This window comes from Gadus morhua, chromosome 3, assembly GCF_902167405.1.
Source record: "Gadus morhua chromosome 3, gadMor3.0, whole genome shotgun sequence".
In the NCBI taxonomy this organism is placed as follows: Eukaryota; Metazoa; Chordata; class Actinopteri; order Gadiformes; family Gadidae; genus Gadus; species Gadus morhua.
The window spans coordinates 16815356-16834690 of NC_044050.1; the positions used below are offsets into that span (position 1 = coordinate 16815356).

Here is a 19335-nt window from a genome sequence, read left to right on the forward strand (position 1 = left end):
ACACACACACACACACACACACACACACACACACACACACACACACACACACACACACACACACACACACACCCCACCCCACTCTCTCTCAGTGGCCACGGCATGGAAAACACGCGAAATTTATAGATTGTGTGTTATTCCTATAATCTGCCCTGCAATTTACGGCGCCCATCTTTCGTCCGTCTTTATCTCCTCACAAGAGAAAGCAATAGTAACCCGTTCGGGATGTGGTGTGTTTGCAGGAGCTGAGCTGCTCGTCTGCTTCTCCCTGTCGATTAGCGGTAGCTTTCTATTATCATCTGATGTTCGGCTGATTCGGTCGCCCCTACGCCTGGCAGAATAAGGAACACAGCGAGGAGGAATATCGTGGAGGTCCAAAGGAATTGTTGGTGAGTGGAGATGAGTGTTAGAATAACGATCATACGCGGGACGATGTTAGCTTGGTGGAGTCTCGCCCAACACACTCAAACACACACTGTGCTCCCGACTCGTTCCTCACTAAACGATGCATTATAGTTTAGATGTTAGTGGCAAGCATTAAATAGCTTCGGGACCTTTCAGTTGATCACATAGAAAAGCTATCCGTGCATTTATACAAGTAGGCCGGTCAAGTTTTGTATGTTGTTCTCCATCCTCCTCCCGATTAAAAAGCGATTCAGTAATATTCTCACTCACGTTAGTAATTCATAAGGTAACGGTACGTTAACGTTACTTAAAATAGATATCCACTGAACGTTAAACATCCATTACGAAACAAACTTCACGTCGATCCTAAACCGTTGTTGTGCAATGTAACCGAAAGTATAAAAGCCACGTATTTTCCTTATCATAATTAAAGGGGTATTTAACCACGACACTTATCTGACGATCAGGTATTTATCGAGCTGATGTTATCCATTATTACACAGTATGCTACTAAAGCTAGCTGAGGTTGTGTATTTGTTTTTTTGCATTCATGCGTTATTTTGCCCCGTAGATATTTTCTATGCTGCGTCCACACAACCGCTAGTGGGAGACAGCACACCTATGCCACAACAACACGCGGACAATATTCATTGTAATCGGCACAAAAGTGCAAATGTGGTGTTTGAGCAGTGTGGGAGAAACTAGTTTATTCTTTTAAGGGTCACGGGCACTCGTTGTAGGCTACATGCAAGCTACGATGTTGTTAAGCTATGTTTATGGGTTCTCCAGTGAGCACATTTCATTGTTTACCCCCTCAAAGTGTGCTGCGTGCCGACAGAACACCAGACAGCCTTTATTTGGGATTCAAAATGTAAGTTTAACCATTTTCCTTAAACCTGGCCCGAGGACCACAGACTGATGTTAAAAAACTCACCCTGTAAGAAGATAGCTCCTCTGGATTGAGATTTATTATCATTATGGGGAAATTAATTGGTGATCAAATATGCTCAAAAGATAGATAATATTTGCAGAGCAAATATTAGTGTGTCCTAAGAAATAGTTAGTGAGCACTAAGAAATATAGCTTAGTGACTCAAATCGTCTGGGCATTTAATAATTCAACACCAAATTGTACCCAAATTGTAAAACTATTGCAAGTACAATATCTTCTGACTTTAAACAAGGGCAGGGGTTAAACCTGATAATCCAACAATATAAAAGAGTGTGGTGGGACATGAAGGCTTGCATGGTAGGTCAAACAAAAGGTTCTAAAGTAGACCTTGACCTTTATCTTTATCCCCAGCTTAAATTATTTATTTACACATGAGAGCCAGCTAAAGCAGCAGCGATCAATGCATTTGTGCAGTTGACTGCTTTTTTGCATTATACGAGTTCTGTGTCTCTTATACTTAAGATCACAGAGTCAAATGTGCATGTATTGCCTCTCCTCTGTGCAGACTGGACAAATACACTCATCAAATGGGTAAATGTTGGACTATAGGACAGGCTTACAAACAGAAATTGTTGGATTTAATGTCAATGCTTGATTGCTTAATTTGACCAAACAAATGAAAGTATTTTTTACTGTGGTAAAAGAAAATGAGAGGAGGAGTTAGGCAGGGTGTGAAATGTGGTATTACGTGATGATAAGCAACAAAGTGCTTTTTTAATCTTTAATGTTTGCTGTTCAGAGAATGTATGGTTGTTTTGCACACGAGTGAATTACCCCCACATGAGAGCAGTTTTTATTTAGCAGCAATGACCCTATTCCCGGTGGGTCCTATTACTTAAAACCACGTAACTTGACCTGCAATCTTTTCATTTTTATGATAGACACATTTTGAAATGAATACCCTTTTCAAGAACTTTTTATCTGGCCTGTCTCTGATACTAACCACTTTTTTCCAGATAGTGTATGTAATCTATTAACGTTAGACCAGTGTTATGCATGTCACGCATAAACAAACGCATTTTGTTAGAGTTGCAAGGTTGTGAACATAAGGACTATGATTGCTGGAGGATGAGCTAAGCCATGATATTGGTTATCCGATTGGAGCAAATGCCTAGTTTCTTTCTTGACATTTCGTGGCTATGCTTTTTTTTTTTTACTAAAGTGACAGGACTGAACTGAACTGAGGCTAATTGAGGTAAACGACAGCTACATTCCCTTCTTATCTTTGGGGGCAGGAGGTGACAGAGTAAAGAGCCCTGCACCCAGAGTGCCACTAGTACGGGACAGGAGCCTGTTGCTTGTGACAGCTGCCAGTGTCATTCCTTGTTTGCTACAGCTTGTGTTACTGTGTACTGTCCTTGTCCAGTAACCAGTGAGTCAGGGGGTATGTCAAAAGCCCAAAAATTAGGGAGTCAGGGAGGGACATGAACTTTTCTTAGAGGCCTCCTCTTTTGGCCTAGTCAAGAAATATTAAGAAATTCACAGACTCAAATAGAAACCATAGAACAGTTTGTTTCTTTTTTGGTTGAGGGTGCCTAACACATCCCTTTTTCTGTTTTTAGTGGTTGGGATTATGCAAAATAAGTTTGCAATAAAAAATAACGTACGGTAATGTGCCAACATTTAATGGGTTTTGATTTGTTTTGTTTATTAGCCATAATTTAATCAATATTTCATTGCTCTCCTTAATAACCACCATTTAAAATATGTTTAGACTGTATCACATTGGTTCAGCTTATTTTTTTTTAACCTAATAAACTCATTAAGCTTAACACTTTATCCAAAAACAATAACTAATCCATACAAAGTTGATAGCTCTTGAAGACATATGCTTACTTGAATTAATTTAATCAAATCCATTGATTTCACAGACCAACAAACACTTTAATTACAACACAACAGGTAATTGTTAGTTGGAGCAATTGTTGTTGTTGTTGTTGTTGCTGTTATTGTATAGTAAGTCATTCAATGTTATTAATCTAGCCCTTAGTCTCAAACTGCTTCGAGGCCTCATGCTGTGAAACCCCGCCCAGCCCCCCCGAAGAGGAAGGAAAAACTCTTAATTATCCGGGGCAAACACTTTGGGAAGGAAGGCAGGATGGTTAGGAGGGGAATGGGTGCAACAATGCCAGCTTATTGTTAGATTGTTGGATGGAAAGTAGAAAATGAGTGTCCATGGTGGTGTGGAGGTGTTGGTGACTAAGCCGGTAGCTGTCATTTGGGGTCATGGTCACGGCAAGTAAACCACAGCATTACATTAAACCTTTTCACATTTAGTTCAGCTATTTCTTAAACATCTTATACCTTGTTACACTTATATTCACCCTTGTTGTTAGTTCATTCAAACGTTCCACTTTGTTCAAACTTAGCTTTTTTTAAAGTCTTTTAAGTCTGATTTATTCAAACTATTTTTACATTTTTTAAATGGTTTGGAATTTTACATTGTCACGATAACTCTGTTCAGACTTAAAACTTTGGAACACTTTTTAAATCTTTTCACTAGGGTTCAGCAGCTATTCATCACTTCTATCGTCTAACGTCTCAAACGGTGTCGTTTTATTAAACACTGCAGAATTCCCAGCATCTTCTTTAGGGCATTTTCTAGTTGTATATAACATTGAAACGAAAGCAAAATTTAATGATATTAAACGCATACGCCGATGCAATAGTGTTTCATATGTGAAGGCAAACTCCTGGCTGACCGAGAGCACTAGTGGATATCTCACACAGTTTTAAAGGGCCCTTAAAAAGACCCTATTATACTACTTTTCTGGTTTTAGTTTCTTATTAATGACTCCTATAGCGCAACCTGATACAAATCAGAGCACAAAAACCGATATAGATTTTCGGGAAACTCTTCCTCTCATCTGGGCGCTTTCAGCATTCTCTGTCAACGCTCGGTTTCATCCTTCTCCGCCCCCTCGCCCCCCTCCTGCCAACCCCACTCCGTTATTATTGGTTACCTTCCGGAAGACCCCCGCGCGGGCAGATTTGACCAGGCATATGGGGGCGTGGCAGTGATGCCTCTACGTGGATGATTTCCCGGAAATGTGAACAAGTGAATCGCAAACGTTGTCCCGAGTGTTTAGCGCTCTGCACAACCACCCCAGACTGTCAGCAGGGAATACGTCGAAATGCATGTACGTCATTATTTGACACTTTAGTATGGTTAAACATGACTATCAATCATTATAACAACGTTTATAGGTCATAAAAGTCGAAAAAGCATAATAGGTCCCCTTTAAGGTGCTTGCACACCGCCGCGCGGCAACCGCCCTGATAACCGACTCGCTGGCGGAAGGTTCGGCGCGGCGGTGTGAAGGGCCAGGCGTTTTCAATAGCGTTTCAACACGGGGAAAGCTGAGCGGAAGCGCAAAATCTGTGCGCGTTTACTGGTCAGCAGCCACTTTTGTAACCGCCTCCCCTCTGCCGCCCTTCCCTCATTGAAATGAATGGAGGAGGCGAGTTGTCGCTCGGCGGTGTGAAACTGGCTTTATTGTTCCAACCGGCAAGAGTGTGATTAGCCATTACAAGCCGTTTAAAAGTCTGCCTTTTCCTGTGCCTTAGTGACGTCACAAGTGGAGGTTTCCACCTAGATGTATGCTGAATAGATCAGCACTAGCCTAACCGGTGGAATATTAATGTTTCTTATCTATCCATCATGCATCTAGGTTGAAACTCTCATTTATGATGGTATTAAGGCACAGGGAAGATTTTCTAATGGCTTGACATGGCTAATCACACTCATACCTGATGATATAATAGGGACCCTTTAAGACCAAAGCATTTCCTCCAGTATGGTCCATAATCTGTCTGATTCCAATATAAGCATATATATGTGTAACGCGTTTACGATACTAAAAGGAATGTTGTGTTTTCTCTATGGCTCGGGCTAATAGGCCATCTGCTGGCTGTGGCCCTGTTGTGACGTTCCTTCAGGTGATGGATCACTCTGCCTGGCTTGTGTCCATACAAACCTCAGTGCAGGTATTTGTCATGTTTAAATAAATGATAGGCTCCTTTAAGCTCCATGTCAGTCATTTTTGTATTCAAGTGTCAGTAGCCGCCCCCGCGATTGATTATTGGTTAACCGCAACGCATGGGAAATGTTGTTTTGGTTGAAAGGTCATTGTTCGGTCATCATCATGTGTTTTCTTAGTAGTTGTGGCACAGGGGGTAGCGTCGCTCATGGGTTCTCGAAAAGGTCATTCGCTTGAGAGTGTGTGAGTTTGTTAGTGTGACGTATTGTCTTTTCATTCATGTTCAAGGCTAATCATTGCAAAGGGAACAATCAGAAAATCAATAAACACATATGTGTAATCGTAAACATCCCGCTTCTTATTATATAGCATGGTTTATATGACCGTAAGAATAAAGGTTATGGATAGATTGAAGGCATTCTTTTGGTTCCTCTTATTGTGGTCTTGTCTAAGTTGAAATTGGCCATTCTCTGTACAACTGTAAGGAAGTTAATCTTTTTTAAGACCATGCTCACACTGTGTCTATTTCTGTTGCTGTGTTTTGGTGTATTGGCGTTGGCGTAGGACTATTTCTCTCCTTGAATAGTTGGTAGAGGTTTCTATGTACCCAATTTAAAATAGATCCGTACAACTACAGTGATTTTTTTTTAAATGAAGTTAAATTTTGTCTTGGCAACTAATGTACATATACTGCTGGACAACATTTGGATGAAATGGATTGCCTTATATTTGACCCACCTGAATTTGTTTTAAATTTATTATTTTATTTGATCACTTACAAACTGATACCAGGCATACATCCTACATAATGGGATTCATTTGTCATCACATTGTATCTTTATAGTATTTAAATCATTCTGATCAAACCATTTTTCAAAAATAAACAGAACCCTAAATAGCTACTCTTAACTTAACAGTCTCTTAACTTAATATAAACTTGGGTGCAGCACTGAGCCATATAGTCCTGTATATTACCACTAATTTCATCTGTCCACTAAGGCAATAATAGTCCAGCCATATACAAACTAGTTCCATTCCAGCCAATTGTTTTCAATGAGATTTGATCAGCCAGCTCCAAAGGAAACGTCTACCTTGTGTTTAAATATTCATGGTGTATACATGTGATCTCTTATTTACGTCTTCAGAGGGGAACTGCCTGAGGGAAGGTCCTGATTGGTTCCCGCAAGGGGGACGGGGGTATTCTGTTGTTGCCCTGCACATGGCTCTGTTACGTAACAGCATGGAGTGAGGGGAGGAGGGGGGGGGGGGGTTGAGGATTAATGGAAAATGTAGAAGCAGGAAGTCTCGAACTGTGGCACGACTGGCATCTTATCTTTTTTTGAATTACCTTTAAAAATACTACACTCTTAAAAAGAAACATGTTCACTCTGGTGCCTTTTATTGTTGTAGAAAAACATCATGTGACATACACGATCAAGATCATATTACAAAAAGATTTCATCATGAAGGATGAACAATCTTCTCGTTTCAACAATCTAGGAACCCTAGAACTCTGTTTTTTTGGCTTCACTTCAAGTCCTCTTTAAATGTATTTTATTGGGTCCTAAGTGTTCTCTATACTGGGATCGAGACAAGGAGTTATATTCAGAAAAATACGTTCCGTACGAGCCAGGGTAAAGACGATTTTCAGCATTTAACTTTGACAGTGATTTGTAGCGCCCCCTTTGGGGGAAGTTATATCAAACATTTTGGAGACCTGCTTACTGGGAATATTCCCAGTACCCTTTATTCCCCAAAGTCAACATAAATATGCCTACATCCCGTGATATATTATTTTGCGCAGAAGTATTGTCTGTATCTGGTAGATTAGTGCATGCCTTCCATGTTCAACCTCCCACAGAAACACATCCAAAGCATTACAACAAGAATCCATTGACTTTTTGAAATAGTGTGAATGTATAATTTGGCTTCATTAAGCAGCCCCCAAGGGACCACATTCATCTGCATTGGACAGCCATCCTCTAGTTAGCCTGAAGACATGTCTGGTCATGCCTATTCAGCGTTGTTCAGTGAGTGGGTGAGAACCCCTCATAAAAGCACAAATCTAGACGCTGTAACTTACTGTTTCAAGGCTCCCTACTAAAAAGTAGGAAGAGTTGAGCTGTTTAACAATTTATCTGATTACTGTGTGATTACCATCATCGCCCTATTATTATAATTTTTTGGGGTGCTTTATATTTATTTTCCGGATCATTCTTGGTGGGCTTAATCGCTCGCCTGAAGGTAGGCTAATTATATTCATGTACAACTTTTTCGTTTTTCATACTCTGGTGTGTGAAATCAAAGTCGTATTTTTTGCAATTTATTTGTCAATCAAACAAATAATTTCTCACCTTTCTCTTCTCTCCTCATCTCACTCTCCCGCCCTCTTCATAATCCTCTCCCTCATCCTCTGTCTCTCCCTCCATACAGACTATCCATGAGTACCGATTTCAAGCACCATACTTTCAGGATGCCAAACATAGGGTTCCAGAACCTTCCCCTCAATATTTACATTGTTGTGTTTGGGACGGCTATATTCGTCTTCATCCTCAGCCTGCTCTTCTGCTGCTACCTGATAAGGTAAGCTCGAGAAATGGCTCCACTGCCTTCTCTTCAAGCTCATTAAGACTGGAAAAGTTTGTTTTAGGTTTCTCGGCCAAAGAGTGACATGCCTTATTTTGTGTAAATGATTGTGTTGATTAAATGTGCTGAAATGAAGAACATGACCCTTCATTTATTATGAGCATTTTAATTGTCTTGTGCAGACAGCCATCCATGCATATATCCTGCATTCATATTGGGAACGCTAAATCATTTTGAAGTGCTTGCATGGATCCTTATTTAATGAATACTCCTCGGCTAAAATGTGTCGTCCACAGCAATTATTATTTCCTGAGTTTCCTTGAGGCCAACATCATTTTGAATAATTATACAAAATGTCAATATACATATTGACTATATGCCGTTCCATCTTGAGTTGGAATGGCATATAGTCTAAGATCACTTAAAATGTGAGAATTAAAATGTGCTTAGAATAGTTCTGGCTGCAAGCCAAGAGGCATGCTCATAAAATCAAGTTTATACCAGTATTTCAGGCTTTATATTTTCCCATAAACTGATTTGGTGTCTGTCATAGCTGGATGATATGCCTCTGAAACAATGCATTCCTCATTCAAAAGGCACCACAGCCGCCCTTTGATTCGGGTGACGAAGAAAAAACTCTCAAATGTCAACTTTGGAGAAAAGAGTTTCTGACCTAACCATCTTAAAGAAAAGAGAACAATAAAAGTACTGTTTAATTTGTCAAAGAAGCAAACTTGTTTTACTGAATATTGTTTAAAGTACACCACCACTACCATCGTATTTTGAGGTAGGTGCTAAAGTATAGGTAAATAATATTAATATTATTATTATCATCATAGATTAAATGATAATAGGGATAGATAGGGATAAATTAATTCACCCAGGTGAGGGTTTATTTTTTACTTCACATGTATTTAATGAATTTACCAAGTCTCTCAAAAAAGAGTAGCAGATCATCTCGATAAATATGTTATTAATTAAGTACCTTAACTGATACACATTAAAGAGCATTGTTGTCAAATGTCATACACAAGTAGTTTAATCTAATTTCTAACCGCTGGTATCTTAAATATAATTATACATTAATATTAATTTCAGACTGTAATATACGTGCTGTTTCAAGTGTTGCACTGACCGGAATAGAAGCTTTTGTGTAGCCAGATTTGTGTGAGTGATTTCTGTAGGTAGAATGATGTGAGTTGTGACTCACTATGGCACACTGCTATAATAGCCGTGAATATCAACGCAAAACCATGCTTCGCAGCATAAGTGTGTTGAGTATATTCCCATTCATTCAAAAGTAAACAAAGACAATAATGGAATATTACAAGCCTGACTCAGGATGAATAATCGTGCACTGTGTTGTCAACCATAAACCGAAAGGTCAAAGATATAACGTTCACACAGGAAGAAATAACATTCCTAAATGATATATGATTCACATGAATGTGAAAGTTAAACTGGTTAACATGAATGTGAAAGCAAACCACTTAAGCCTCAGGACACCTAAGGCTATGAGGTTGAAAGGAGACACCGGTACACATGACCCTGAACGCAATGTGCCCGGAAGGCATTTCATCCTACTTCGTCTTAAATTATATTATTTTATATGATATAATATTATATTATATTAAATGGATGGTGCTCAATTTCATAAAAATACATAGTTTCCAAGAACTGATTCATACATTAGTTATAGCATGGTCAAAGGGAAGCCCAACTGGTCTATATTAAAACTGTCCAATACCAAACAAATCAAGTCATGATCTCTCCCCCTTTGACCCCAACTGACCCATGACCCTATGCCACCATGTGCCCCATTACATGCTGGTCTCTTTCAGAATGTCAGTACCTCTGCTAGTGTGTGCTGCCTGTTTTGCAGATTCCTCTCACACTGCAGCGAGAGGTTAAGGTTACTTGTTATGGAGGTAAATCTCATATGACTACGAATCTCTTATCTCTCCTGCTCACACTGTGCTCCCCTTACAACCTTCCTTGCTCAAACATTTACGCCATCTTTTTTTCTCGCTCTGTGTCCAGACTCTTCCATTCTCTCACTTGTTTACTATTGTTATTTGTTGTGGTGGTTGTTGTTTGTTGTTGTCAATAGTTCTTGCCTGAGCGAAAGGTTCACAAGTGTACATTTCCCTTCGTGTGGCTCATAGATTTTCAGTTTACCAGCCTGTTCAGGTTGCATTAGTAACTAAAATTCATGTTTTTTGCCATGTTTTAATTGTGTGCTTTAATTGATCTATGTCCTTTTTCCGTGAATGGTGAGTTTAGATTCTGGTCAATAACGTTCAGAGAGTATGCCTTCTTCAATATTGGAACACCTCGTAGAGCATTTATTTGGACCTAGATTGGTGATCTGCCTTTAAACAGGTCCAAATCAATGCTCTACAAATCCAGCATTAACAACACGGTCAAATAGAACTTTCAAATCATGTTTCCTTGACAACACAAAAACCACACGCTTAATAATAATGCACTGCAGAAGATTTTTTAAGTTTGACTACTTAAGTAGAAAAAAAAACGTCAACAATGTTACAGATGAAAGTAACTAATTTGTAATCATTGTTGGTACCTGGGGTATATATGTGGTACGGTGTCCACTGCTAAAAAGTGTACGTTATTAATGACGCTTTTTAACTTAAAATCAATTACAAAATGTGAAATGGTTGCATATATGAGTTGAGGAACAAATGGTCAATCAAAAGTTACTCAAACAAACTGGATAAAATAGTAACTTATTGATAATATTGAATAATGTAGTTTTTCATTTGTTGCAGAATACTCTTACTCTAACAAACCAATGTAGTCTCAATGGCTACCATTGGCAATATTTTATTCATCAAAACCATTTCTGTCAGAGCAATCATAAATTGTTTCCTTAGTTGTTGATGGACCGCTCTGTGTTGATATATATGGCATAGGGAGTATTTCAAGAGATTCCTTAATCCATTAATTTTATCACTTCATATATAATTGTTATAATGTTAAAATAATGTAATGCATCAATTGAATATATGATGTATAGATAAACTGCATAACAGCTATAACAAATTTTCCTTGAAATATTGCAATCTATTAGATGTTCCTATATGCCCAGCCTAAATCTGTTTTCCAGCTTATTACAAATATTGAACAAATATGGTTTTTCCTGTACAAAATAATGTGATCCAAAATGACAAACTTGAAAAATGTAATAAAAAATGTATTAAATACAATTATTTTTGCTTAAACTGTATGATAAACTCAAGCTTTACATTTCAATTTCTAGCATCACGAGTGCAATAAATTGTGACTTTTAAGTCCTTCTTTCTGGATGTATCTGTCAGATAGGATCACGAGTTTTAGATCACTTACTAATCCAGGAGATCTTTTTCCCTTTCATTCTTTCTAGATTACGGCACCAGGCCCACAAAGAGTTGTACGCATACAAACAGGTAAGACACGCACGCACGCACGCACACGCACGCACGCACGCACGCACCTACGCACACACACACACAGAGCTGTTTCTTTGTCAATTGATGGATATAACGATCTATCTGCAAATAAAGCACAAACACACTCAAAGTATTTATCTCACTCTAGATCTCTTTGAAGCCGTTTAGTGTGTTGCAAATTTGAGGGCAATCTGTACAATGTTGGAACAAATTATATAGTACCATTTGAAATGTGATTATTTAAGTCCCTTATATGCAAATGTTATTGGGTTTTGTCTCCTTGCCAACGTATGGCATTGTTAAAACCAGTTTACATTCTCTGTTGCTTACATTCTCTGCTGAAGAATACATAGCGGCTACACAAACGTTCAAGTGCGGTAGCTGTTGTTATCTCTTCTATGTTGATCAGACTAAGGCCCCGTCCACACAGAGCCGATTTTTTGGTGAAACCGCATAAGTCCTTGTGCGTTTCGGCTGACCGTCCAGACGGAGCCGGCGAATCTGGTGCCCTTAACCACACATTTCTGAAACCACCCTCGGAGGGGGTTTCAAATCTATCCGGACCTATGCGATTTCGTGTTAGGATTCGTGTGGACCCCTGAAACGCAAACAATGACGACATTAGCCCCCCACCAGCTGGGGGACGTCAGAGTTGCGTTGAATTTATTTATTATTTTATTTTTATTCTTTTTGTAGCTTTAAATAAAGCCTTTTGATGAATTGAATTGCTAACTGTACATTAAAAAGTACTTCTGCTCAATTTAAAAGATTGATTCTCCTTGTGACTGAATGTTTGTATACAGCGCGCAGGCTGTATGCGCGCAGGCTTGATGCGCTCCACTATTTTCTGTGGAGAACCAGCGCCTTGAATATTTACTACAGCCTTTCTACAGCTCGATGCGGTTTCACAATGACTCCCTCTTTACGGAGATATTCCTGAACCGCATTAAATGAAACCGGATCGTTTTCGCCCGTTTCGGCTCCGTGTGGACGGGGCCTAGGTGAGATACAAGGGAAATTCTGAATTGAAAGTGTGAAAAGTCACACACCTTCCTGGGTACCTTCCGAAACCAAGTGGAAAAGACATTTTCCTTTTTGGGGTTTTCTCTACATTGCATACCTACTAAGATCTTGGAGGGTTGCTGAAGGAAATATCCAGGTAACAAGTTTTTGATCATTGACCATGTCTGCTCTTCCTTTGCAGGTTATACAGAAAGAAAAGGTCAAAGAGCTAAATTTGCATGAGGTAAGTCCTACCTACGAGTTAAGATTAGGATTTTCCTAAATCATATTCGCATAATGGTTGCTAATCATCTGACATTATTCATTAATACAGTAATACAGACAACTGCTGCCCCCCCCCCCATTCACAAAACATAGAGCATCTCAAATCAAAAGACCTAATTGAGCAAAAAGTTTCTCAAACAAACTAATTCATGTGATTTATACATACCCCTAATTAAGTATAGGGTGTGCCACGAAGACCATCTGCCTTTGGAACCACAATAAACCTCTATGCTTTACTCGTACGTCATAAGAATCTGGTTTGCAGGAAGATACATTTAGATGATATTGCATCATGGCACTGATGCCCTATTTTATGACCATTAGATTAGATCAAATTTAAAATATATAAAAAATATCCAAATATCATGACCAATTGCCTGATAAAACCGACATTCACAGCCTTCTCTAACGCCTATAATAGATAACACACCCGTCCTGGGGTCATTTGTAAAAGACGATGCTACTTAATCTCTTTTGACGACAACAATGGGAGGCTCTGGCTCTTTGTACTACACCAGCGTGTCCCTCTTTTCACCCATCCACCTTTCAACTCTGTTTTGAGTTAACTGCCCATGCCTCTGTCTAAGCAAATTTAGACTTTAGACCGCTCCTAGTTATCCCTGTTTTGTTTGTGGAAGCATCTTGCCTGTCAATCACAGGTGTATGAGTGCAACACCTCTAACTGGAGAAGAGGTGTAGGGAGAAGAGGAGCCGAGGAGAAGGTTTTTTGGTTGATTAGTTTCAATATCTCACTCTCCTCTGCTCTTCTCTGCTCTAGCTCTTAAGAACGCTCAAATCATACCTACAGCACCTTTTAGTAAATCAATAAGAAATTGTTATTATGGATTTACTACCGAAACAATAGAAGTAATCACTCTTCAACATTTTGTGGGTAGCAATTATTATCTTATTTTTCAAATTATAATCTAATAATACAAGCATTAAGAAGTAAAAGTGTGAGGTCATCAGTGTCAAAAGGAAACGGTATCATAGCATCGTATTGGATACACACTCTCTCCTACTCTACAGATATGTGCAGTGTGCCTGGAGGAGTTCAAACAGAGAGATGAGCTGGGCATCTGCCCATGCAAGCATGCCTTTCACAGAAAGTAAGTAGAACAGGTTTGGTCGGGCAACCAGGGACACGCACAATTGATTCATGCATGCATCAATCATCATTAAATTGGGTAAATATGGGCAGTCGTACAGAAAAACATACCTGCGACCTACCAAAGTATTTGGTAAAGTGTGGAGATACTTTCGGCACCGGAATATCAGTCAAATCAGCAATACATTCTCATGCACATTTAACAAACAGAGTTGATTAATGCCTCTCTTTTTAAATCGTATTTTTGTCCCACAAGAATAGTCAGTGACAAACAGTAAATGATTAAAGTGGCAACACACAGGCTGTTTCTGGTTATGCCTCTTGTAGCTGCCTATTGCTCCCAAGCCATCTGTCAGCATCACTACAAGTGACAGTCGTTCTCCTACATGTGTTCCTGGCCTGGATTTGCATTGGGGTTAGGGTTACCACAGCATACCAGCTCATTAACTCATTAGGGAGCAGAGCTCTAAACAGGAAGCTCAGGGAAAATGTGACAGGAGAATGACGTATGGCATATATAAACACACACACACACACACACACACACACACACACACACACACACACACACACACACACACACACACGTATAGATAACCTAGAGTTACAGATTCACCATTCTTGTTCTCCAACCTTGAACCTGATCCCTGTTCTTACTCTCCATACCCTCCTTCCTTGTGTGTGTGTGTGTGTGTGTGTGTGTGTGTGTGTGTGTGTGTGTGTGTGTGTGTGTGTGTGTGTGTGTGTGTGTGTGTGTGTGTGTGTGTGCGCCTCCATCCAGGTGCCTGATTAAGTGGCTGGAGGTGAGGAAGGTGTGCCCGCTGTGCAACACCCTGGTGCTGCAGCTGGCCCAGCAGGCCGGCACCCCCACCGACACCCCCACACAACAGCCCCTTCCTGGGGTGGAGAACCTGGTGTAGCCCACAGCCACCCTGCCCACCCACCAACACCATATCACCACACAAACTGAGCACACACACGTACAAGGACCCACACATTCACAGACACGCACAGGTACAGAGGCACACATATGCCTCCAAGATGTGCCTCCCAGATGCCGGCGCACATAATCGCACAAAGCGATGCAAACACACACACATCCACACACATGCATCCACACACATGCACTGCCAACTCAAATACACACAACCTGCCCTGACATCTGGATAGAGGAGCCGGACAATTGATCTGTATCCAAGAAGTAGTGAAGGAGAGGCTGGAGCTTTGGTGTAGAACTGTCTTGATCTGCCATTAATCTCTTTCAACGGCTGCTCACTTTGCCTTTCTTGATACCTGGATACCTTGGATGTCAGTGCCATCTCATAATGTACACTCTGTTGAGCTTGCCCTATTGTTGTTGTTGTTAAACGGACAGTGCAGAAGAAGATGATGTTTGCTTCTCAGCCAAGACTGTTTCACAACCAAAGCAATTTGATTGGGACACCAGCAGAATGCGAGTTCATGAAAAAACTGTTTTGTTTTTTTAATCTATTTTTTGTTTGTTTTTGACAAGCACTTTATGATGACTGAACCTTAATTGCTTGTGATGGAAGTAGCAAGGTAATATTTTATTATAATTTTTCGAAATTTGTTTCTTAATATGTGTGTTTTTATTTTATTTTTATTAGTTTAAGATTTTTATAAGGACAACGTTGATCTTAAAGGGACAACCGTATTTACAATATGTTGCGGAAAGTGAAGAATGATTTCAAAGTGGTGGATGCAAAAATATCTAACAAATCTGTCTTATAAAAATGTGAATTGAGGTCGAAGATTTGTATTTGTCGCAACCCAGAACGGATTTTCAGGTATACATCTGAAACAAAAACAAACACACATGCAAACACACAAACAGGCAACAAAATGTAATTATATATTAATATGACAGTTTTACACTTCAATTAATTTAACACTATTAAAAGTTTACAGTTATTTGTATTTGTTACAGTTTGGCAATTTTTTTTAAAATTATTAATCAGCTTGTCTTGCCTGTATTTCAATGGAGGAAAACCTTTGCATGCCACATTCATTGTCTTGGGACATTCACTGTAACACATTTATGGTATGAAGAACAAAATAACTGAATGTGAAAGTTTTATTTACATGTGATACCGAAGAACAAATTCTGATTGGCTACTAACTTGTATGTTTAAATACTGCCTTCTTCATGGCGATTATGGTGGATCATTTATGTGATTTGCTCAAATTTCAGCCATATAAAGTCACGGTTAACAGAACAGAAGTCCTTAGAGTTTAGTCAGGGGGCTGAGAACAAGCTGGCCCGTGCCACCTTTGCTGCATGCCGACACAATTCACTTTAACATGTTGTGTTAGTGCTGTGGCAAAGGCAACCCGCACACTTTGTTACTCACAGCGTGAACCAATCAGAGGGCTGTCAGAACAGCTGTGCTCAGCCGTTTCATTCAGAAAACAAGCCCAATGTTGCTGCTGATCAGAGCCCTGCAGTCTAGTGGTTTCTACTCCTGCTTCACCCACTTGTTGTTATTGTTGTTACTCGCTGCACGTGACATGCATAGTGTTCCATTACAAACATTATTGGGTCAAAGTGCTAAGTAGCTTACTTTGGACAGATAAAGGTTGTGTGCCACTCTAAGCGTTTGAAGAAGAGGCTATGGATAATTCGGCACTTTTTTGCAATTAATCTTGTAATATATTATTATTATGAAATTTCTGTCCCAACTTTTTCACAAACAGCTGAAAAAAAACTATTTAAGCTTGACCTGTGCAATCCATTAACAATTCTCAAGCATTGTTATTTTCTGTTTGTTTGACTATAATGATACATATAAAGAGCTGTTTTTCAAACTGGCATATCCTTATATTTGATATAAATAAAAAGAGTAATAAATTATTAGGGTAAAATTATCAAGAAATAGTAAACAAGAAGGAAAGTTATCTATTGCCTATTACTAAACACTTATGAGATTGTTCTTGAAAGTTCAGCCACTTGAAATTGGCCCTTATAAGCCTTCCCTTGTCGATAAATATTTTCTTCCTGGGCCTGTTCTACAGAGAACTAGCCAGATATGAAAGAAGGTGGCACCTTCTTTCTCATTGACACAGCCATCCCATACAAGCCCTTCAAAAGGCCATTTACTTGTATTTTTAAGTTTGATCATAAGTTAACAATTTGATATGGTTGATCATAACTGGAAAACCTGACAAAGCACATCCCTCTGTTGTGATCTTTTTATTTGTCGTTTTTAAGTGCAAGCTTGGAGATTGAAACACGATGATTGTAATATGTATGGTAAAGCGCTGGTGTTTGAGAAGTGTTGTTTTTTCCGTTTTTGTTGCATGTATTCATAATATTATTTGGTATTGTTACACAGAAAAAACTGGTAGTGAGACACTCAAACTGCCATCCAACAATCTGATGTGGTTTATTCCGTTCCAGCGTTTGTGGTATTTTTTTCAGTTGAAATTGCTGCCGCCCTATAAACATGAAATGTGGAGCATGTATTGTCGTAAAAATATGTATAATTGTTTTAGGAAGGGCTCCTCGAAGTGCAGAGCAGGCACATCTTCATAGTAAATGGAAAAGGCTATGAGAAGGTATTTTCACACTTGGACGACTGTTGTTCTAAGTTAAGTACCTGTAGATTATCATTGTGTCACGGAATTTAACAGTGTATACCCATTTATATGTCAACACATGGGTATGACCTCAGACTGAGGCATTTGGTGCTTTTTTTCTATCAACAGCGAACTGCACGTCATGAAATGTGGCTCAAGGAAAAGAGGCGTGGCTTGGTTTACTTTTGAAACTCCTGGCTCACTGAATTAAGTGCTCTCTCTCAGCAAACGTCTTATCATGTATCCAACAATATCTTCTTTCTATCTCTTCCTTTCAGCACCATTTTTTTTTTTAGAAGCAATAATTCTGTAAGGCAACTGATGCAGCAGAATTGTTAAAGTTCTATTTTTGTATATTTAATTGCTCAGTTTTGAAATTTTCAACACAGTTTTTTTGTTGCATGATATGCCATGAATTGTAAATAAAGTGTCCATGTTTTGGAAGTAATTTCTGGAGTGGAGTGGCCTCTGTGATGATAACTTGAAAACTAATGGTAGAATGGGGGAAACATTGGATAAAGAGGAGGTGTACCCAGTTTTGTAGAGCAGCACTGTCAGACAACAGCTACATTTTTATCTGCCTTTGAACAAATTAAATTCCATGTGAGGCTGAGAACAATCAAAACATAATCAAAACTGGAGTAACTAATTAATAAGTCTAAAAAAGGGAAAGAACTAAGGTGGCATAGGCCCTTCATTGAGACACATGAGTCAGTCTGGGGTTATTGTTGAATAGTCCAAAGAAACCATGCACGTCCTATGTTCTTTCCTTGACCTCAATGGAAACTGTCATGTGGTGAGGAAAGATTAAAAAAATATATACATATATATAACTTCATAACCAAGGTTGGAAGGGTAATATCTATTTTTATAAATGCGACCTGTCACAAAAATGAAGCTAAATGGTTGTCACATTGAGGATGGATGCTCAGGACATGAATCCCAATTAGTAGGATTGTAGGAAAATATTTGTTGCTTGTTTCCGTGAATGGCTAATCGCGCCTCCCAATAGCTGTAAAATAATAATTGGATAGCAAGATGATAGGATTAGACAGAGCTCAATAAACGGTGTATGGGAAATTGAGAAAGTTGATGCTGTATCAATCTTGAGGATCAGAAATTATAAAAAAATAAATGACAATTACAAAATCAATGTATTTTTTCTGTTGAATGACCTTAACTGTCTCCTGGTCATTTCCACCACACCACACACCTGAACCGGAGCTTCTGACTGCTTCACATGGTATCTGGGATCGTTACCGGCCTGAGTAGCCCAAGGCTGCGCCTTGGGCTAGCTATAAAAGAATGCCAAGCCATTCTTTTATAGCTGCAGAATGATTGCAGGACAATGACTTGGCCAGAACACCTCTCCATGTCCTCATTGAAAGTTTCATATCACAGAAAAAAATTGCAGTGAATAAAGGCACTGTTGAAAGATAAGCAAAAATGTTTGCCAGGTTTTCTATCATTCAAGAAAAGAGCTGCAATGTAAATTGGCTTCATCTAGTGGTAAGGAGGGGAATTACGAGGGGGATCCCCCCCCCCCACCCCCTGGTTTACTTTTATATATATTAAAATAATTACTGCTAATTAATTATCAATGCTCTCATTAGGTCTATATGTAATGCCTTTTAAATAGTTCTCTGGATCTTTCGAGCAATAGCAACATGATATAGCCTAATTTAGGCCTACATGAAAATCAATGCTGTTAGACAAACCTCTGCATACATATTGCACATGCATTCCATACAAAATGACGAGTGGAGGAACAAGTCAAGCCACTAGAGCATATGTGAAAGGATTTAACCCCACCTGTCATATTATGAAAACAATGAAGCAGCAACAGGAATATTGGGCAGGGTTCATATAGTAACACCATTCTGTTATGCCAGAGGATGAAAGAGTTGATTCTTAACATCTTCTAAACGACTTTCACTAGCCTTGTGCCTTTAGGATTGAAGTTTTTTCCAGA

General features: G+C 39.2%; 1 protein-coding gene across 3 annotated transcripts; it reads left to right on the forward strand.

The window, feature by feature from the left end:
• Nucleotides 1-62: 62 nt before the first annotated feature.
• Nucleotides 63-17811, forward strand: rnf24 (ring finger protein 24). Of its 3 annotated transcripts, none has more exons than XM_030351120.1 (6): nt 63-389; nt 7770-7919; nt 11326-11368; nt 12576-12617; nt 13688-13767; nt 14548-17811. In XM_030351120.1, exons 2-6 carry the CDS (start codon nt 7777-7779, stop codon nt 14684-14686), a joined length of 447 nt encoding a protein of 148 aa, XP_030206980.1. In that variant the 5' UTR covers nt 63-389; nt 7770-7776; the 3' UTR covers nt 14687-17811. The 3 variants fall into 3 exon arrangements, with proteins under 3 accessions (XP_030206980.1, XP_030206979.1, XP_030206981.1); XM_030351119.1 differs by lacking the exon at nt 63-389 and adding an exon at nt 1036-1276; XM_030351121.1 differs by lacking the exon at nt 63-389 and adding an exon at nt 7360-7580.
• The last annotated feature ends 1524 nt before the right edge of the window (nt 17812-19335 follow it).